Source organism: Callithrix jacchus, chromosome 6, assembly GCF_049354715.1.
Source record: "Callithrix jacchus isolate 240 chromosome 6, calJac240_pri, whole genome shotgun sequence".
NCBI classification, from domain to species: domain Eukaryota; kingdom Metazoa; phylum Chordata; class Mammalia; order Primates; family Cebidae; genus Callithrix; species Callithrix jacchus.
Genome location: NC_133507.1, coordinates 82,512,881 through 82,535,710, shown reverse-complemented (window position 1 = coordinate 82,535,710; position 22,830 = coordinate 82,512,881). Strand labels below are relative to the sequence as shown.

The following is a 22,830-nucleotide window of genomic DNA, read 5'->3' as shown; positions in this document are numbered from 1 at the left end:
GTTTAAAAAGCCACAATGATTATTAATAACCCTGACAAGTTGTAGAAATGGGCAGATAATTACAGGATGAACTTAATAGAAATACGGAGTAATTTAGAGGAAGTCAACTGCTATAAATATAAGTGAGAAGACTTGATTTTGTGGGAAAAGGTGGGAATCAGTAAACCACAAGTAAAACATAAATCAGCTATATAGTACAGTTGCTTTATTATTATTATTATTAAAAAAAACTTTGTAGAGTACATTAAAGGAGACTGTACTTAAGGGAAAGGCAGTTATCCTTTAGTCATTTATACAATTATTTATTAAGCACTTATCATGTGCCAGTTGGTACTTCTGGGTGCTGGAATAAAATAAGGAAAAAAAAAAAATCAAGATCTTTCTTCCCGAAGCTCACTAAAGTGTGGTAAATGACAGAGCAAGTACTTTCAATGGTCTTTAGTTTGCATTCTGCAGCCAACTGAATACAGCAAATACTAAAAGCTACTTGAGGTAGGGATCCATCCTATTTTTACCTGTTGGATCCCATTCCGTGCCTAGCACACCAGCTTGTAAGCAGTCAACATGGATTAAGGAGTAAAAGCAGGCCCTAAAAGAGCTTAAAATTTGAACATGTAAACACTTGTCTGATCATTAAATATGTCGATCGAAATTCCCAGTTTTTTTCTTCAAAGCGCAGTAAACAAGTATTTGTGCCCCTATTACGTACAAAACAGTTGTCAACACAATTCTTTGTGTGTAAAAGGAACGGTGGGAATGAATTCAAGTTGGGCATCGTGATAAATGGCGTGAATACCCTGACCGGGTGGACAGCCCTTCCTCCGTGTTTTTTTTGCTCTTCTAGTCACCAAGAGAGCACGCGTGTGCAAAAACCGCAGCGGTGGGATGCACAGCTAAATCTGGGGGCTCAGACACCAGCTCGCGGATTGCGAGCTCGCCTGGGCAGCTCGGCGGGCGCGGCGAAAATAGCTCCCACGGCCGGCTTCCACCGATTCCTCGGTCTCCGAGAGGACGACGCGTCCCCGCCAGAGGAAAGACTGGGCGCCACAGACGCCCCTCGGAGAAGCACCGGCCACTCGCCCCACCTCGGGGTCCTGTTGCTTTTGGGCTTCCCCTGACCCTTCGCGTGGGCGCTCCAGAGACGTCAGTGGGAACGCGATTTGCAAACGGGGCGCGCCCGGCCACAGCCCAAGCACAGCTCAGAGACTTTGAGGCGCCCGCGCCCCTTTGTCGCGGGATCTCTCGCCCAAGCAGGCCGGACGCCGAGGCCTCGCGGTATCAAGCCTCCGTCCGCCCCGCCTCCTCTCCCTCCACTCGGCCCCGCCCTCGCTCTCTCACCCCTCCCCCGCTCCCGCCTCGCTTCCCCGACAATCTCCTCGCGCTCCCGGCCCGGCACGCGCGCTGCGCCGGGCCGCCGCTGCAGCCGCCGCCGCCGCCGCTGCCGCCGAGCGTTCCTCCGCTGCGCGGGGCTTCCAGCTTCGGGCCGGAACCGGAAGTGTGGGGGGCGGAGCCCGGCGGAGGCCAGGAGACCGAAAACGCGGCCGAGTCCGGAGCCCGGAGCCGGAGCCGGAGCCAGAGCCTGGACCAGAACTTGGCCGCCGCCTGCACCGCCGCTGCCGCCGCTGCCGCCCGCCGCCCCTTCCCCGCACCGCAGCCGCCTTGACCGCCACCGCCGCGAGCTTGGCCGCCAATGGTCCTGAGACATTAGGTGTCCGGGTTGAAGGTCGGTCCGGACGTCGGACCCAGTCGGTTCCCAGACTGTCCGGGCGGCAGCGGACGCCGCCGCCGCCGCCGCCTCCTCGTCGCCTCAGCCTGGCGTTTTGTTTCGAGAGACCGGAGAGGCGAGCGGAGCTGACAGTGATTTTGACAGTGATTTAAACCCGCTTTTGTTGTTGTTGGCTTTTCGTTGTTTGGTTTTGTGTGTTGTGCGTGTGTGTGGCGGTTTTTCCCCCGTGGTGCATTTTATTTTTTATTGTTGTGCTCTTTTTTCTTTTTTTGTTTTTTAAACCCAGTGAACGTTTTTTTTTTTTTTTTTGGTCTGGGCTCCCGAATATGTTTTATGACGGTTGATTTTACACCAGGAGGTTTGTCTCCGAGGAAGACCCAGGGAACTGGATATCTAGCGAGAACTTCCTCCGGATTCCCCGGCGTCTCGGGAAAATGGGAGCTGCTGCAAAGTTGGCGTTTGCCGTCTTTCTTATCTCCTGTTCTTCAGGTAGGTGCAGGGAGCGCGGCGCGGCGGGGCTGCTCCTGCGGCCGCGGCGGCCGCTGCTGGGGGCCGCGGCTGGTGTCGGGTCGGAGAGTCCAGTGGAGCCTGGGGAGGTTGCCCACACCCCGCGCCCCTCGGCTGCCACCCCCCAGGTCTGATTGTGATCTGGGAACCTCCATGCATTTTTCTCCTTTTGAGTTGGGTTGGCGTGATAAGAGTGAGTGCTGTGTTGTTGTGGAAGTGAGAAAGTCATGTTTTGTGGCCATAACACTAGATGACAAGGCTGGTTGGGTTGCAATTAAGCCGCAAATACCACAAGTGGCAATTTATGCAAAGGTTGAGACCCGAAAGGAGTATTTAGTGTGGGCTCCCCTAAAACCAGGGTTGCTTTTTGTCATCTTTTAATTGGTGCTTCACCCGTGAATATCACGACATAGATCAAGTCAGTTGCTGCTTAATTTTGGCTGTGAGAAGCAGTACATCCTTTCAGTAGATTAATCTGGGTCTCCCCTCACGTTTTCTTCAACTTCAGTGTCCAGCAGTGTTAAAAATAGTTGTAGTTGTTGTTGGAGTATTAACTATAACCCACTGCAGAAGAGGTATGCCGCTTGGGGTTGGTAATGTGCTGGTGTTCAACCACCATTTGTGTGCTCTTTGGGGGCATAGATTTTGCTTACCTACGGAATACTTATTTTAAACGCTTTGTATTGAAGCGTTGTTTTCGGTTTAGAACAACCCATGTGAAATTGTTTCTGTTGAATATAATAGACTCATAAAATAGGTTTTAGCTAAAGGTTGGGGGAATAATCTGGCCATTTCATATTGGAAATTTCGATTTTGTGAGAACGTTCTGTGGTTGCAACCAGTGGTTGGAAAAACTATCTAGTCTTTTGTATTTGAAATTCTATAAATGTATACATCATTAGCTCAGAGGTGTGCAGATGTACACAACAGGAGACTTAGTTCAATAGATGAAACATTTTAAAAGTCTCATTGGATCTATTTATCGTAAAATTTAATATTCAGTTACCAGCTTGTGGCATAGAATTACTGGGGACGGGTGGGGGGGGCAAATTGACAGGTTTCATGGCCATGTCTTTATCTCGTTTGCCATAGGAAAATTAAAGGGTGGTAGTCTTCTTTGTGTACCTCTATGGGGTGTGTGTGTGTGTATGTGTGTTTGTGTCCATCTTCCCCAACCCCCTTTAAATAGAATCTTTTGTAATGTATAGAATTTTGCTGAATGGTACATTTCCTTGTGGTTAATAAATGGATAAAGTCTAGTCTTATGTCTGTAGTGGTATTGATCAGTTCCGGGTGGGCTGAATGTGTTGTGAAATGGCGATCATTGCCAGAGATTAACCAAAAGAATCATGTCTGTTTAAATGGAAGAAGGAACATGCTTAAGGCAGGCTGACAGTTCTTTTTGTGCATGGTTTGGGGAGGAAGCTAAACAATGGTGTGTCTGAAATGAATGAAGGCCTTGATAACATTAAACCTCTTGCTCTTGTGACATGATTTAACCATGTAGTTTTTATCTTTCCAGTAGTACTCTTTTTTTTTTCCTGCTTCTATATGTTGTGGCTGGTGAACTCCTCTTGTTCAAATCCCTTGTTGTGATCTCTTGCCCTTGAGGAGGAGGGGCATCATGGCCACTGACCAAGGAATTGTGGACATTATTCCCTCCAAACCCACCTGAGTCACACTAATTGGTGAAGGAGGTTATTCTTGAGCAGTCTCAAGGTATTACTTCTGGAAAAGCAGGCTGTTGCTACAGATCTTACAGCTTCCTCTGCTTGGTTTGGTAGTAAAAATAACTGAGCATTAGTTTCTTGTGGGATTATTTCCATTGGGCCAGGATTGTTTTCAGTGGGCCAGGAGGTTAACAGCTATAGTTTTGAAATAAAGTAATTTTGTTGCTATAGGGCATATAGATAGTCCACTTATATTAAATTAATATTGTGTTGTTGCATAGGCTTTTTAAGATGAACATTCCCAGTTGAACAAAAATTTGTGGTTCTGTTGAAGATAATTGAAATCTTAAAGACCCTAATCCATATTTATACATGAAGAATTTGAGTACTTAAAATGTCTGATTTTTAAAAGGCTTTTGTTATGGATCAGATGCACTCTAAAAAAGGATTATTGTGTTTCTCCAACTAATTGATTTTTCTACAAAATGTGTAATCTGGCATATTGGAAACATGAGGTAACTATTTTTATGAGAATTTAAAAAGTTCTCAGTTTGTCTATTTTCATTTCTAGATATTTTATTTCATTTTTTAATCAAAATGGGAAACAATAGTAAGAACAGTTTTGTTCCAGGTGTTTAGGAGGAATGTTTACTATTTCGTGGACTCTAATTTTTCAAATTCTATCCCATGATATGTATTCTGGAGACTGATTATGCAGACTATTCCTGTAGGATATGGCCAAGTGTATAATTTCTTCCTCTTTCTCATTCCAGGGGAAGCATTTTAAATTTTGCCCTCATCCTTGAGTGCCTTCAGATTCTCTTTGATTTTGAATTTTTTCATTCCTCTCATACCTCCTTAGATTCTGTTTCAAAACATAAATCTTAGTTTTCTTTTTATAGCATTGTGGTTAATTTGTATCTTTCCCCACAGTTTGTTAAAGTATGAGAATGACTTTAGTACTTGCCTTAGTACTTAGGTTTATCCCATTTAGAGTGATGCAGCTATTGTGGTATTTGAGTTGCATTGAAGTAAGTTGAGAATTCCTTTGGATTTTGTGGGAGCTGCAGCAGTATGGTCAATCTATTTGATGAAATAGGAAATGGAAATATGGTAATCATGTTACATTTTCTTCAGTTTAGCTAGGCAATACTGTGTATGTGTGAATGTATGTGTGGTTGGAGGGAGAGCTGGCAGTACAGATAATCTTTTGAACTTTGGCTAACAAGTGATGGATGTTAACACTTTGTTTTCTAAAAGGCAGAATCTCTTATAAATGCTGTTTGCGGTCAAATTCAAATATATACATTTGAAACATGGAGACCAGAAAAAAAATGAAACAAAGTTCTCCTGCCATTCATTTTGTATTATTTTTTTTCCTATTTGTGATCTAAGCCAGTAGTTCTTAGGCTGGGGTGATTTCCCCCTCCCTAACTCCCCAAATCCCCATCCATGGGACATTTTGAGACATTTTTGGTTGTCACAACAGGGGCGGGGTGTGCTACTGGCATCTAGTTGGGTAGAGGGCAGGAATGCTGCTAATTGTCCTACAATGCACTGTACAGCCTTCCACAACAAAGAGTTTTCTGGCTTAATATGTCAGTAGTGTAGAGGTAAAAAAAAAAAAAATCCTATTCTAAGAAAACCATATACTACATGTTCTCACTTATAAGTAGGAGCCAATTGATGAGAAAATATGAAAACCAAGAACAGACAATGGGGTCTACTTGAGGATGGAGGGTGGGAGGAGTGAGGTGAGCAGAAAAGACAACTATTGGGTACTGGACTTAATACCTGGGTGAAGAAATCTGTACAGTAAACCCCCATGATATGAGTTTACCTATGTAACGGACCTTCACACCTACCCCTGAACTTAAAATACAAAAAAAAAAAAGGAACAACTCAGTTCTTAACTCTTAATATTTAAAAGCATTAGTTTATTATTAAAAGGGCTCTGCTCTCTTCCCCCTAAAGTTTGTAATCTGTGTTTTACAAGTGCATGGTATTGATGATCTCCCGGTGACCTTGTATTGAAAGTTTTTATCTTTTCATTATCTTTTAAAATTAGAATATGATTAAATTGGAGAAACAAACTATAGATATGCACATCTTTCGTCCTATTATTCTATAATAAAAATATTTTGATGAGTTATGGATAAACTCTCCTCTCACCTATTTTGATAGAGTGCTCATGAAGACTGAATGTTCATGGACATGATGTATGATTGGTTAAGGTATCAAGTTTAATTATATTTGCTTTAGAGCCAGGATTTTCTTTGCTGTGATATTATCTTTAAGGATATTTGTGTTTATTCTTAGTGACATCATTGGGCTGCCTTGTGGTGGTATGTGTGTGTGTTTAACATGTTGCCGGAAATATGTTCACGATTACATGTTCTCTGAATGGTTTCAAGGTAGAAATTCTGTTTTTTAAAAAAATGTATATTCCTTTTGTCTAACTTTAATTTCAAGGAACTTTAACCTAATCTCTTAGTTACATAATTTTCTTGAGAATCATTAGCTGGGTTTGGTTACCATTAGACTAATTTATGATACAGTAAGTAATATTTTATGATCTATTGCAGATCCTTTCCCTTTTTAAGGTTAAATCTTGACCATAATTAATAAAATAGCTACCTTGTTTTGAACTCTGGTTTTAAGGAAGTTAACCCAGCCAACCAAGATAAGAATTACAGTGAAACTCTTAGCAAATTAAGTAGCACTATACCATAGAGAGGAAAATTCTGAAGTCATTCCCACAAATGGTATCCAAATGAGCCTCATACTGTCTCTGTAACACACGTCTCCATATCCTTCTCTCTGATACTGACGTTTTCACCTTTTGGGTCCACCAGATTCACTGCTCTTAAGAAATGAAGAACAACTAAACCAAATGAGATTTCAGTACTCTCTAAATTGTTTCTTTAGATTCTAAGACTATTTTGTTGCATTTTGACTTTTTAAAGTGCTACTCTGATTTTCTCATCTTTGATATCTACTAAGTCTGTGATTTAAATTGGTCTTTTCATGGTCTGTTACGTTGCCACTTGCTGTATTGTCTCAGATTATAGGTAAGGTTGGCAACATTTGATACTAGGGTCACTGGTATGCCCTCAGTTTTTGCTTTTTTCTCTGTAACTCCTCATTTTTTCCATTCTCTTTCATTATAATTCCCTTTCCATTTTCCTCCCTTCTCTGTCTATTCTCTTTTCTTTCCTTGACCCTTCTGTTGTACTTCTCTATACTGCTTGCTTGTGGAACCCAGTCATTGCTTAGCATCATGGGTGGCTCAAGAGGGCTTACCCATGGTTTTGAATGAAAACAGATTGAATCTAGAATGCTTGAGAATTGGACAGATAGTCTTTTCTACTGTTGTTCTTTTATTTGCTGGTTTCTGGACTACCACACACACCCGCTTCGGAGTAGTGTTACTCTCTTGGAATCAAATGGCTTAAACTTCATGTTACTCTTATTCCTTTTTAATATTGAAGTTTTCCTTAACTCTTTGCTGCTTCAGAATAAGTTTCTTTTTTCTTATTCATTTGTCTCTGTTTAAACCAAAATTTGACTAGACCCGAGAGTATTTTTATTGCTGCTGATAGGACCACATTAGACTTCCTCTGTGGTACATTTAATACTGTTAGGTTATGATAGTCATGTCTAGACAGAACATTGATTTCAAATTGACTATTGAACATGTGAAAATTCCAGGAATAGTGTATACAGGGAGGAGGAGGAGGAGGAGGAGAAGAAATCAAGAAGGTAACAGAACTACTGGAGACATCAATTGACTTTCTGTCATTCTCCACCTAGATTTCTTTTTAGTCACATTTGTATACCCAGTGCATCTAGAGGTCAGGCTTTGTTTTAGTAAAGGGATGTAAAGGAAATATGTTTTTGTCTCTGAGGTTGGATTTTTTGAACTGTTAGAATGGTCGACCTAAAGGAAAAAATTGGGAAGTTCATATGGATAGTGATCAAGAATGTGGTCATAGAGTTTGGTAGACTTGAGCTCTGGTGTTAGCGCTGCCAGTAACTAGCTCATCTATCATTTTCTCTTACTTGGTTATTACAGTACTTTTCTAGCTAAGATTTACCAGTCCCCTGTTATTACTTCCTTTTCTTTCTAGTCCATCTGCATAGCTGTCAGAGTGATCTTACTAAAAATCTGAATATGTCACCCTTACTTTAAACCTTTCACTGACTGAGTCACCTTTAGCATAGAATCTAAAGTCTTAGAATGTCACTAACAAGTCCTTCATCATTTGGTTCTTGCCTGTTTTCCCTAACTTCTTGGTATTGGTTAAGAGTATAGATTCTGGACGTAGACTTAATTAGTTTAAATCTTGGTTTCATAACTTAACCTTGGTCAAGTTACTTTACCTTTTATGCCTCAGTTTTCTCGTCTACACAAAGGTGGGATATTAATAATGCCTACCTCAGAGAGTGCTTTGAAGATTAAATGCTAGGTATTCTGCTGCAGCTCCTCCTTAGCATGAGTACTATATTCCATCCATACAGACTTGACTTGCCGTTTCTTAAATGTGTAATCCTTTATTATATTTCAGTATGATGCCTTCCTGCATGTTATTCTTCCTCTTCTATCTGGCTAACTCCTTTTTGGTTTTAAGACTGAGAATTATCACCTCTTCAGAAACATTTTCTCTGTCACCCAACCAAGATCAAGTTAGTTGCTTTCTTTTCGTCTAACACCTTGTAAATGGAGCCTTGATTTCAGTAATTATTGCAAATGTTTACTTGCCTGTTTCCACTTTAGACTGTGCAAATGTTTACTTTTCTGTTTCTACTCTTTGAAGACATCTTTCCTTTATCCACATGCCCATTTCTAGAACCTGGTACACAACAGGTGCTCAGAAAATGTTTATAAAATGAAATTATTTCACTTTTCTGGGCCAGAGTTGTGCTCTTAATGTATTACAGTAATGAACTTGGATTATATATTTTTTTCTTCTCTGAAAGCTTTATGGTTCTATAATTTTAAGGTTAGAGTTCAGTAGTGACATTTTATTAGATGATTTTGCTGGTTGTTTTGGTATCTTTACGTTCAAATTTAAATTTTTAAAAATTATTTAAATTCTAATTTGAATTAATACAGATTTAGAAGGGATCTTAGGTATCTTCATGTTCCATGGCTTTTGTACTTTTTTGACTATAATCCACACTAAGAATTACACGTTGCATTACGACTTAGTTCCCATGTAGTAGTAGGGGTGGGTGTATGTGTGTGTGTGTATATTAGAAATGAAAGTTTCATGAACTGTGCACTCTCAACTGTGTGCAGGAGGACACTTATTTATTTTCATGTTATATTTCATTTAAAAAATGTTAATCATGACCCATTAATTGATTCATTGACCAGCCATTGTATTGTAAATGACTAAGAAACAGTGACCTAGTTCAACAATCTTTATTTTCTCTACTCAGTAGTTTTAGTGGAAAAGGAAGCTACATACGTTAATATGTGCAATGAAAAATATATGCGTGAAAAATATGGTCATTAATTAATCTACAATAGAGAATGTGTGCCTAGGTATAGAATATAGGGACCACTGGTCTCAAGGGAGAACATGGATCTTCCCTGACTAAGCTCTTCTCTGTTTTGGACTAGTCGAATAAGTTAAGTAAACATGAAGGTGCTGAAACAAAATTAGATTATAATTTTGGGGAGTTGAGATTTTTTAATTTAGGAAAGACTTGCTGGAGGAGAGATCTTAGCAGAAAAAAATGTCTTAGGAGATTAGGAAGGATATTCATCTTAATATGAAGGAAAAGACAGAAAACAGCATCAGGAACACAATAGGCATTTGAGAGTAAACTTGACCATAGATGGAAGGCAAGGTGGGATGGAGAAATTTTTACTCAATCTGAGGAAGAGATTTATGTGATGAAGATAGTTCATAATTACTTAAAGAAGTAGGACAGTCTCAGGGGGTTAACTCTTAAATTCAGATGAAGAGTAATTAAAACGAGGAGGTAAGAGTGGATGATACATATCCTGATGAATGTCTCACATACATATATGAGGATATAGAACAGAAAAGCAACTTGAAGACTAAGGTAGGATGGTAGCACTACTAAATAAAATTGGTAAAGAAGCAATAAGCTAGAGGAAAATTGAAAGTGCTTTCAAAACTAAAAAAGTTTACAGGCAGATATAGTTTCAGATGATAAAAGCATGAATGAAAAATAAAGATATAGTTTTGGAAAAATAAGAGTACATAATAAAACATGATAGCATGTAAAATTCTCCTAAAAGGGTAGACACTGATTCCGCATGCGGTGGCTCACGCCTGTAATCCCAACACATTGGGAGGCTGGCTGAGGTGGGTGAATCACAGGGTCAGGAGACCAAGACCATCCTGGCTAACACAGTGAAACCCCATCTCTACTAAAAATACAAAAAATTAGCTGGGCATGGTGGCACACACCTGTAGTCCTAGCTACTTGGGAGGCTGAGGCTGGAGAATCGCTAGAACCTAGGTGACAGAGGTTGCAGTGAGCCCAGATCACACCACTGCACTCCAGCTGTGCACTCCAGCCTGGGTGACAGAGTAAGACTCTGTATCAAAAAAAAAAAAAAAGGCAAACACTGTATGTGTGATGGATATGTCTCCATTGTGATGTCTAGTTAAAGAATTCTCAACATTAGTGGTTGAATATGTTGTTTATGTTTAAACAATGGTCAGATTTCAGTAATTACAGTAATTACTAATACTGGTCATCCAGATTATATTCTTTGAAATCTGTATGAGACCTTACAGTAAATTATAATGTTCTAAAGAAGTAGATTTAGATACTTTTCTGAACCTGGTATATGGTATTCACACTTGAAACCTAAACTTTTCAATGACCCTTCTTTTGGACTAGTTTTTCTTTGGTTGCCTGTAGTCACACTGAGAATCACTTTATTCCCTAATCTTGCTAAAGAAAGTAAATGTAAATCATGAATATAATTACTAGATTAGGAGGACTGGCTATACATGTGGGGTGGTGTTGCCTTTTAAAAGATTTTAAAAATGAATCAAGTCTTTACATATTGTAATAAAAGTAAGCCTATTTATAAGGCTTAGAGGGAGGAGTTTTCCTAGTTGTGATTAAAATTTTTATTTTATTTTTATTATAAGGGAAAAGTCCATTGTTCTTCACATCTTCATAACTATACATGATATATCAAGCTTGCTCCAAGGCATTATTTCAAGAGGAAGGGGCATGGACAAGTTATCAGATCTTGGCAAGTTTCTAAAACTGAGATTAACTTTTAAAATTTGTAAACCAAGATGTATTAAATGAATTGATATGACATATAACACAGTAGCTGGTCCAGAGTAGGTCTTAAATACATATTAGTTTTTAATCTATTTTTAAGTCCCATTTAAAAGGATATAGTATGTAAAACATTAAAAAAAAATATATATATATATATATATAGATTTGCCTGGCCTGGTGGCTCATGACTGTAATCCCAGCACTTTGGGCGGCTGAGGCAGGTGGATCACAAGGTCAAGAGATTGAGACCATCCTGGCCAACACAGTGAAACCCTGTCTCCACTAAAATACAAAAATTAGCTGGGCGTGGTGGTGCACACCTGTAGTCCCAGCTACTCAGGAGGCTGAGGCAGGAGAATTGCTTGAACCCAAGGGCAGAGGTTGCAGTGAGCCAAGATTGTACCACTGTACTCCAGCCTGGCAACAGAGCAAGACTCTGTCTCAAAAAAAAAAAAAAAAATACAGATTTGGTTCTTGGGGGATATTTACATTTGTAGGTAAATTACTTATCAGTTAATGTGAAATAATATTCTGACTAAATGATATACCCAAAGGACATATCATTATAAAGAGCCAGATAGCTGCCAAGAAATATCTAGAACATTCAGATATTGTGGTTCCTTACAAAGAGTTTTTTAAGGTCTCAGTGTTTTAGCATGCATTAAAAAGAAACAATGGAGTAAATTGTCTCTATTTATTAGTGAGAATTTAAAGTATTTTTTTTTCTTGGACAACTTCTCTCAAACTTTTTAGTAGAAGTAAAGTTTTTTTGAAAGAGTCTCAAGTCTGTTTTTAGGTACCAGCTACTTAAAGCTTTGAAAACACAAAGCTTTTCAATGACTATTTTTGGAGATGAATATTTTGATTGTGGTATATTTTGGACTAAAGCTTAAGAGTCTGTCATTCAAATTCCTACTTTCCTACTCACTCTTCTTTGACCTTTGACATCATAAAGATTTCACTTCATTCATCCCTGAATTAAAGAGGATGAAATAGGTATTCTTTCACTTAACAAATCAATATTGAACTACATGCTAGACTCTATAGTAAGTGCTTGGGATACAGCATTGAACATGAAGACAGATATGATTATGCCTTTCTGGAGTTTATAGTTATAAAGTAAGTAGTCAAATGAATAACATAATTACAAATTGTCATATGTGTTCTGACAGAACCTAACAGGGTGCTGAGAGGGTTACTCTTTTATTTGCCTTATCCCATATCACATCTGTTTACTTTACCTATTTTTCTCTCTCTCTTTTTTTTGTTTTTTGAGACAGTCTCTCTCTGTCACCCAGGCTGGAGTGCTGTGGTTCGATCTTGGCTCACTGCAATCCCAGCTTTTCAGGTTCAAGTGATTCTCCTGCTTCACCCTCCCTAGTAACTGGAACTACAGGCATGTGCCAGCATGCCTGACTAATTTTTGTATTCTTGGTAGAGATGGGGTTTTACTATGTTGGGTAGGCTGGTCTGGAACTCCTGTCTCAAGTGGTCTGCCTGCCTTGGCCTCCCAAAGTGCTGGGATTACAGGTGGAGCCACCGTGCCTGGCATATCTACTTATTTCTTATTTGTCCTTTCCACTATTAGAGCATAAGCTTTACTGGAGAGGCGGGAGTTGTGACTTTTTCTTAACACTTCCAATGCATGGCACAGTTTTTGGCACAGAGGCAAAGCTCAATAAATATTTAACTAGTTGCCTGAAGCAATTAATGCAGGGATGGGACTGGAGAGATAGGGACAGGATCTTGCAGGTCTTTGATCTAATAGGGGAAAGAGAATAAAATGCAAAGGGCAGTGGGAAGCAAAGAGTTTGAAGAGCAGGCTCTGGGTTACATGTTAAGATCATTTGGGCGGCTATCTGAAAAATAATACTAGAAGAGTGTGGGAGTGAAGAGGTGAGACCAGTTAGGAACCTATTGCATCAGTGTTAAGCTAGAGAGACTCTCCAAGATCCCTTCTAGTTTTGAACATTCTCTGATTGTAATGTAAAGCTTGCCTAAACTTATCAGTCTTCCTTTTCTTTTTTATTTTAGTCACCTTATTTTTTTTCCCTGCTTGTCATTGCTTAAAAAACCCCTGAATGGATAGGCTTCTTGTGCATATGTGAACTTTGAATACAGATTTTCAGAAAGAAAAAAAAAAAAAAAAAAAAAAAAAGAAATTCAGACTAGAGGTTATTGAATTTTTGTAACAAATTTCTAACTTAGATTTTGTTCATTTGCTAATTTGTATTCTTACTTATTTAAGCATTCCTATTTCTCTCTGAAACTGGCTTTACTCCTTTTCAGGTGTCTGGTTTTTTCATAACCTCTTTATTGTTTCAAACATCATATACCAAATTGTTGGCATGGTTGAAGATTCGGAAGTAGAAACTTAGCGTATTTTATATCTTAATTCTTAGAAATTTGATATGTTTTCAGGTTATCAAAGTCTTACAATAAAGGCTAAAAGGATAAATACTTAATACTTTAGGCTATTAGTTTTACTCAGGGCTACAGCCTCTAACTCTAGGTATTCAGCTTGAATGTTTTTATTTGGAACGATTTCAAGCCTCTCCTGTTGGTGGTGGGGAGGTGGTGCTTGGCACAGGGAAATAAGCTCTTTATTATGGCAGAAGTTCAGCTGCAGCATCTTTGCCTAGGAAAAACTGCATTATTACACAGAGGTAAAACCAGGAGAGATGTTACATTTTACTGAATTTTAAAAATATTATAGTGCCTGCCTCTTTTCATTTGGTTTCATTTGGATTTTTTCATTTTGGAAGCAGGCAAAGCTAACTCTTGGCTAAGCCACCTTTGATAAAGTTCAGTTTTACCCTATAAATACTATAGGTCATTTTATTTATTATTACCTTAAATAAAGCAGTTCTAGGAAAAGAACTGCTAGGCCTTTGTTTTACCTGGTAGCAGAGTTTCATATTTTAGGATTAGTGACTACAATTTGCTAATTAATTTTACATAACCTAAGACTCGAAATGAACTTGTAATTATCACTACAATTATATGGGGAGAAATGAAAAGTCAATGAATAAATGATAATGATGATAAATAACGAGTAATTGCAAGATAACATATACAAGATGGATATGGTAATAGTAAAGCAGTTTGATTAGCAGGCATTCAAAGTAGAATAAAACACCTTTCTGAATGGCCAGAAAAGTGTTTGAATGGACACTGACCATCTTTTTATTCTATATTATATAACAAATCTTTCTTGGGAACCTTTTCTTATTTTCTTCCTTAGTTCTTTAGAGATACATAACCCTGGCTTGGGTGTTGAATTAGGAAATTAATTGCTAATTATATTTTTTGTTAAAACGTAAATAGAGATTGCTCATTAGCTGAGAGGGTTAGAAATAATAGAGGAAATTAAATTAGCAAGGTGTTGTTGCTGAGAGGGCCTAACAAACTGTCAGGTACTATTTTCAGAATGATTCTTAGAAGGAATAAACTACTCAAGCGGATCCTCACTTCTGAAGGATGGAGTAAAAGTGAAAGGTTTGGGATAGAGAAGAAGAGTGGTTATACTTCTTTTTCCTTCTGAATCATTGAAGAGTAGTTTTGACTTTTTATCTGCAAATCTTATTTTTCACTACTGCAGCCCTAGAATATCCCACATCAAGAACTGTAGTTTCTAGTTGGTCTAGCAACATATATTTAGCAGTCCTCAATTAAAACAGTATTTTTGTAATTAATATCTAGCCTTGCATCTATGATGGAAGTAAATCAGCTCACTAAACCAGAGAACAGAGGATTAGAGGAGCGTACTCTGTTAAAGATAATAGAATTATCTACCATTGAAACATGATTTATCAGTTAGGGCTAGTTAATAGAAATAAAAGCTCATATTGTTGGTACGTATGTAGCTGTTTGTTGGCAAGAATGGTTTTCTTTAAAAAATAAAAGTCCTAATACTTTATCTTCAGATTCAGTCAATGTAATTAATTATGCACATTCTTGGGTTGATATAATAGAAAGAGCAAACATTCTGCAGGGAGAAAACCTGGGTGTTGTGCCTCTTTACCGCAGTGTGGTATATCATGTGAACTTGGGAAAATTCCATAATCTTAGTTTCTGTTTTATAGTACCTACCTCAAAGATTTGAGTAAGGATCAAAGGCTACACACACAAGCCCAAACATACTCACATAAACATATATACATGTGACTTTAAAAAAAAAATTCTATTTTAAGTTCAGGCGTACGTGTGCAGGTTTGTTACATAGATAAATTGTGTCTTGGGGGTTTGTTTTACAGATTATTTCATCATCCAGGTATTAAGCTTAGTACACATTCATTATTTTTCCTGGTCTTCTCCCTCCTTCTACCCTCCACCCTTCCATAGGCCCCAGTGTTCCCCTCTATGTGTCCACGTGTTCTCATCATTTAGCTTTCACTCATAAGTGAGAACATGTGGTATTTGGTTTTCTATTCCTGCATTAGTTTGCTATGGATGACGACCTCCAACTCCATCTATGTCCCTACGAAGGACATGATCCCGTTCACTTTTATGGCTGCACATGCAACTTAAATTTTTTTTCTTCTACTTTCTGCTGAACAGGCAGCTTCTAAAACTTTGAAATGCTGTGACAAATATTTGTAATTAATACAGTGATGTTTTTCAAGGAGTAAAGAATAATAGGAAGGATTGAAGGGAACTGTACCAGCACTTCGAATTCAGAATTTGTGATGCTTAATGGGTTGACATTTATCTTTAGGCTGTTTGCAAATAAAGGGATCAATTCCATAAACAACTGAATATAAGATATTAGAGGGTTTCCTTACAGTGACCTTAAAGGTGCTGTATGGTACTGCCCCTTTCCATCCTTATCTTTTGCCATATTGGCCCTCTGGTAATTCCTACAACAAACCAACTGCTTTTTATTCCTCTGAGCATTTTTTCACTTGCCTTCCATTAATATTTATGAGAAGGGCCATATCAGACTTACAGTTTCCTCCATGCTTAGGGCATAATAGATGCTTAAAAAATATTTATCAGTGAATGTTGAATGCTTTCGAGCACTTAGAATGGGGGTCCACGGACTTTTTCGTAAAGGGTCAAATAGTAAGTATTTTAGGCAATCCCTTTTGCAGTTTCTCAGCTCTGCTAGCTGTAACACAAAAGCAGTCAGACAATATGTAAATAAACCAGTATCGCTGTGTTCCAGTAAAGCTTGATTTATGGGCACTGAAATTTGAATTTCATAAAATTTTCATGTGTTACAAAGTATTATTCTTTTGATTTTTTTTTCAACCATTTAAAAATGTAAAAACTATTGTTCAGAGACTGTATACAGGCAGGATTTTGACCTGTGGTCTGTAATTTGCCAATCTCTCGGACACTGTATAAGTGGCATCCCTCCCCCAACTTAGAAATATATTGTTTAGAAAACTTTGTTTGGGAGCATTTTCTTATAGAATTATTGTCATATATGTGGGTTACGTTCCTAGGCTAATCCACAAGCCTCTTTTACTTCCAGTGTTTTGATCTAGCAATACAACTTTGTTTTAACCCCAAGAATAACTGTCTTTGAGGAAAAATGGATTTATTATTCCTTCTTGGACCAGAAGCAGCACATATTCTCCCCAGCACTCTCACAATTTCCTTCTTCCCTGCTCTGTCTTCTACCTGCTAGGCTTTGCATCCTAGGAAATGCTCTTCTACGGGTTCCTGTAGAGTGGAATGGTAACAATACTAAAGCTTTCTGTGTGTGATTAGGGAGCAGGGCATGGGAAAAGAAAGGTGGAGAGAAAGGAGAGTGCAAAGTAGTTTCTTTTCAAACTGCAGGTCACAACCCATTTGAGAGTTGTAAAATCAGTGTAAAGGGTCACTGCAACAAAAAAGAAAGAAAACAGAAAATATTAGAATGAATCACACATAGCATAGTATTGTTTTTTGAAACTTCAGTTATGTGTGTGATTATATATGTATATGTACTGGGTCACAGTGAAAAACATATTTTTTATTGCAGTTTGTGGTAAGAAAAGTTTAAGAGCCTGTTTTCTACGGGTTTGGATACTGATCCCGAGTTTATTTCCCCTACTGTATATGAGAAACACAGGAAAAATGTAAAGGCAGCCTCTTGATTTTTTGCTACAGTACATTTTTGGTAATCAGCTACCTTATGAGGTAGTTAACTGCTTTTCAGATGAGAAAACAGGGTCATACAGCTAAAAAGCTCACAGTTGAGATTGAAACAGAAGCTCACCTTATTTTAGAATATGTTCTTCCATTACACCATGTTGTTTTCCCTGTAGGGAAAGAAGCCATGTACGACTTCCTTTGTGTTTCAGAGGACAAAAATCATCCCAGTTGGTGGAAGCTCACTAGATTTCTTGAGACAAGGCATTGGCTTTAGTGATGGGACAGGGCCACTGAAAGGTGTGAAGAGTGTGGTTAGGAATTCAGTAGAAAGGATAACACAGTATGTCAGAGAGGAGGAATTTCACCTTTATTGTCTTCTTTCCCCTCTGTACTATCCCTGCTCCTTCTTTCCTTACCACCAGTTGGGATCTTAATTCATGCTAGAAATAGCACAGAATTGAGGATGAGGTTTAGTGAGGAAGGGTAATATAATCATGTCTTTAGCTGAAAGGGGAATGAGGAGGGAAACCCAAGTAGCAGGGCCACCTGGCCACCCAGATGGGTTGGCTGTTCCCAGGTGGCAATTTACAAGTGGGTGTAGGTAAAACAGGGCCTGCTATTAATTGTGTTACAAGCAGAAGTCTTGGCTGAGGAGACTGGTAGCTTTGATATGCTAATTGAAAATAGTTCTTTTTAAAGTTATATTAAGGGAAAGCCTGTTTTAAACAACACTTGGTTAGTCCAGAGTTAGTTACCCATTTTAAGTACTTAAAAATTATAATACATGTCTTTTAAGAAATCTCTTGCTCTTAGTTTCTGGTAAAAACTAATTTATGTTGATTCTGATCTCGAACTTGATTTGGAATTGTTTTACAAAGAAAAAGATTGATAAGAAGGCTATTCACTACAAAAGTAACAGAACCATAGCAGACACGTTGGTTAATTGAACAGCAAGATGAGAGACCCTTACAGAATGTGTTCATCTTTTCCAGGCTGAGTTGGGATTCTTGCTTTTGCGATGGGAATTACTGTTTCATAGGGAATGAGTTTTAACTATGTAGTATTATCTGAAGATTTAGACTTAATAATTTTTAGCCTCATCACTTACCCTTGCAGTATTGCTTGCCATTTCTGTGTTAGAGTATCTTGCTAATGTGTCAGGCTCCCAGCTGACCCTAAGTTCTTACAGATTTCTTCAGTGTAAAGTTAATGTTCAGCTTAGGTTAAGAGTATTGAAGCCAGATGGCTTGGTCCTCATCTGGAAAATGGAGATAATAAGGGTAACCTGCTTTGTACAGTTGTTACAGAGTATAAATGAGTTGATATATGCAGAGTGCTTTGAATGATTTGAATCGCATGTAGTATTCTAAATAACTCAGTAAATATTAATTGCTGATGCTGGTTGGTATTGCATACCAGTGTCTAGCTCTGAACTGTTTATTGAATATGAACAAGTTATAATGTAGTGAATGTATTAATAATACTGAGGGCATTCCAGTATATTTAGTGAGAAACTGTACCTTTGTAGATGGCCATGCTGTTTCGTTTAGTATGCAAGTAGTGTTTGTTTTATTTATAATGTTTATATTTTTTTGACTCTGATTTAATTCTAGAACATCATCTGGTGTTTAGGGAAGAATACTAATATTTTCAGTTATGTAATTAATTGGTATTGTTTTACATAAAGATTTTGGGGAGGATCTCTTCAGAAAAGTGTAAAGTAGCGTGTTGTTCAGTAGCATACTGGTTGAGCATGCTGGATCTGAAAATCCGAAATTTGAAATTCTTCAAAATTCAAAACGTTTTGTGTGATAGCATGATGCTCAAAAAAAAAAGAAAAAAAGAAAAAAAAACCGTGCTCATTGGAGCATTTCAGATTTCAGATTTTCAGATTTGGGATGCTCAACTGGTATACCACAAATATTTTGAAATCCAAAAAAAAAAAAAAAAAAACATTTAAATCCAAAACAGTTCTGATCCCAAGCATTTTGGATAAGGGATACTCAACCTGTATTACCTAATGAGAGCACCTCAAAACCTTCCTTGCAAAGTGAGAGAAAGATAAAGCGATGTAAATGTGTTAGGGGAATAACTGAAATTTCTAAAAGTGTATATTGTTTTTTTTCTCAGCATCTGAATATCAACATTTCTGGGTAAACAGTTTCTGCCTTTTATAGTTTTTTAAGTGATTTCATGTCTGTTTCTATTTGATCCTATTTGAGCCTGTTTGAATTAGGGTCTATGTTTTGTTTTGTTTTAACTCAAACCCTGAGATAATATAATCTGCCTTAAATCAGTAATCAGTGGAGCTAGAGCTAAAACCCTTACTTTCAAGTTCAGTATTTTTTTGTAGTAGTAAAAAATGCTTTCTGGCTTTTAGAGAGTCCTCCTCCGCTGTCTCCCACCCTTAGTGTTTGTAGTGATTTATAGAGTTGGTCGCTTTGCAGATAATCTTTGTATCACACTTTGAGAAATCCATGTTTAGAATCTGGGGAGCCAGAAGTAGCAATATAGCAATAGGAAGCACCAAAGTGAACTCTAATTCTGGGCAGATTTTTTTTTGAGGGGGGTTCTTGCTTGGCTATCTTGATGTTATAACTATAAATCCACATATGTTAATTGTTTCCTGAAGTAAATTTGTAGGTAAATCCTGCCGTTGATTGCTGAAGTGCTTTTCTCAATCACTTTTGCTTTTTTTTGAGATGGAATTTCGCTTTTGTTACCCAGGCTGGAGTGCAATGGTGCGATATCAGCTCACCGCAACCTCCGCCTCCTGGGATCAGGCAATTCTCCTGCCTCAGCCTCCTGAGTAGCTGGGATTACAGGCATGTGCCACCATGCCCAGCTAATTTTTTGTACTTTTGGTAGAGATGGGGTTTCACTATGCTGACCAGGATGGTCTCCATCTCTTGAGCTCGTGATCCCCTGCCTCGGCCTCCCAAAGTGCTAGGATTACAGGTGTGAACCACCGCGCCCGGCCCCTACTTTTGCTTTTAAGAACATTTAAAATTGTTTTCCTAATCGGCCATTGCCAGATCAGTCTCATTACACATGTGCCAGAATTTTACCTTATTTTCATATTACTACATTTCTTTGGTCAAAATTGGAACTGGCAAGTTATGTCACAGCACAACCCTGATGTATAACAATACTTTTGCTAATGATTACCAGTTGTAAAAACTTTCATTATTAACAACCACCACTTATAGCATGTTCCATGCTAAGTGCTATTAAGTTTTCATGATAATGTGTCTGACTAGCCCTGTGAGATACTTGTTATCCTCATTTTATAACAGACTCAGTGACTTGCCTAAGGCTACCTAAGTAAGTAGCAGAACTTAGGTCTGTAAGGCTTAAATCTATTTGATAGAATCTATTCTAGTATGCTGAAATATGAGTTACCAATTTCAGGACTGTGTGATGTTTTTTGAACCTGTTCTGCCAAGGTTCCCTATCCTGCTCACGCTAACAGCAGCTACTGTAGCTACTGTTGCCAGCACCCCTGGAAGCCTGTGATGTGGTAAAAACTGCTGACTTATCAAATTGAGGTGAATGATAGTCTGTGGTGTTACCTGTGGCTGATATAATAGAGCTTTCTCCAACTCTGAAATGAAAGTACACTTGACCGTTGAACAATGTGGGGATTAGGGGTGCTTGACCCCCTGATTGAGATTAAAAATCCAGGTATAACTTTTGACTCCACCAGAACTTAACTACTAATATCCTGTTATTGACTGGAAGTCCTACTGATGACATAAGTCAATTAACACATATTTTGATTGTTATATGTATTTTATATACTATTTTCTGTGTTATATTATGATAAGGAAGCTAAAGAAAATGCTGTTAAGAAAAATAAGGGAGAGAAAATATTTTTACTCTTCATTAAGTGAAAATAGATAAGTCTTGCTATCTCAGGGATGGCAGAGGTAGAAGAATGTCTGCATACAGGTGGATTCACACAGTTTAATCCTGTGTTTGAGAGTCAACTATAATTGTTTTTCCACAGCTGCTTTAAAAACTGAGTAACTGGCTGGGCGCAGTGGCTCTCACTGGTAATCCCAGTGCTTTGGAAGGTGGGTGGATCACCTGAGGCCAGGGGTTCAAGACCAGCTTGGCCAACTTGGTAAAACCCCGTCTCTACTAAAAATACAAAAATTAGCTGGGTACAGTGGTGCATACCTGTAATCCCAGGTACTTGGGAGGCTGAGGTAGGAGAATCGCTTGAGCCCAGGAGGCGGGGGTTGCCATGAGCCGAGATTGCGCCATTGCACTCCAACCTGGGTGGCAGAGCAAGACTCTGTCTCACAAAAACAAAACTGAGTAACAGAAGTTGTTCCTTTTGGTTCTATAGTGAGCTTAGGTCAGAATTCATTTACTCTCATCATCACTTGAGTAATTAGTGAATCAAATGTTCAAAGTAAATGCATCTTTTTGAAATGATTATACCTTGACTCAGATAAGTTGAATTGAGTGAAATTTGCTCATGTGGAAGAAAACAAATCTATGTTGCTTTTGACTCATACTTAGAAAATAATTTAATGATAGTGGTCACTAATTGCTCGTTGGTGCCTGTTTCCTATGTTGGGGGAGTGAGGAAGAACATGCTAGATAAGTATGAATGGTTCTGGCATTGGGATTTGTGGTTCCCCTCTCCACATTATTATTAAGACAAATTGATTAAATGATGTAGTATACTTTGTTTCTCCAACTTGAAGGACCTCAACTTTCTGTTACTATAACTTTTTGGGGGAGGGGGACAGAGTTTTGCTGTTGCCAGGCTGGAGTGCAGTGGCACCATCTCAACTCACTGCAACCTCTGCTTCCCAGGTTCAAGTGATTCATCCACCCCAGCCTCTTGAGTAGCTGGGATTACAGGCATGTGCCACCATGCCCAGCTAATTTTTTTTTGTATTTTCATTAGAGATGAGGTTTTGGTCTGAAAGCTCCTGACCTTGTGATTCGCCCACCTTGGCCTCCCAAAGTGCTGGGATTACGGTTGTCAGCCACCACACCTGTCCTGTTATTATAAGCTTTTTTTTTTTTTTTTTTGAAGCAGAGTCTCGTACTGTCACCCAGGCTGGAGTGCAGTGGTGCGATCTCGGCTCACTACAACCTTCACCTCCTGGGTTCAAGTGATTCTCTTGCCTTAGCTTCTTGGGTAGCTAGGACTATACAGATGCCTGCCACCATACCCAGCTAATTTTTGTATTTTTAGTAGAGACAGGGTTTCACCATGTTTGTCAGGCTGGTCTCAAACTCTTGTGATCTGCCTGCCTTGGCCTCTCATAGTGCTTAGATTACAGGCATGAGCCACCTCGCCCAGCCTACTGTAACTTTTAAAGTATTGATTAGCTTGCAGAAACTGAAATCTCTTATATCTGTGTGTTTAAGGCTAGGGAATATGAATAAAAGGTGGCAAAGGAGTAGTGAAGACAAGTAACAAATCCCTAGGGACTTTATTTGAATCAAGTGATTGAATTAATAGAAAAAACAAGTATCATAGCCATAATCCATTTAGTTATAATTTCTGTTATAATTAAATAATCCATTTAG

At 38.6% G+C, this 22,830-nt stretch overlaps 1 protein-coding gene across 3 annotated transcripts in view; it reads left to right on the top strand.

The window, feature by feature from the left end:
- The first annotated feature begins 1,497 nt into the window (after window positions 1–1,497).
- Window positions 1,498–22,830, top strand: part of ACVR2A (activin A receptor type 2A) — an 86,981-nt gene continuing 65,648 nt past the window's right edge. For 2 of the 3 annotated variants that reach the window (XM_078327844.1, XM_078327843.1), the window contains exons 1-2: window positions 1,498–1,723; window positions 2,082–2,215. In XM_078327844.1, the coding sequence (XP_078183970.1) occupies window positions 2,161–2,215 (55 nt within the window). In that variant the 5' untranslated portion in view covers window positions 1,498–1,723; window positions 2,082–2,160. Of the gene's footprint in view, window positions 1,724–2,048; window positions 2,216–22,830 lie in introns of those variants that run through there. The other variant, XM_008998926.5, reaches the window with a different exon arrangement.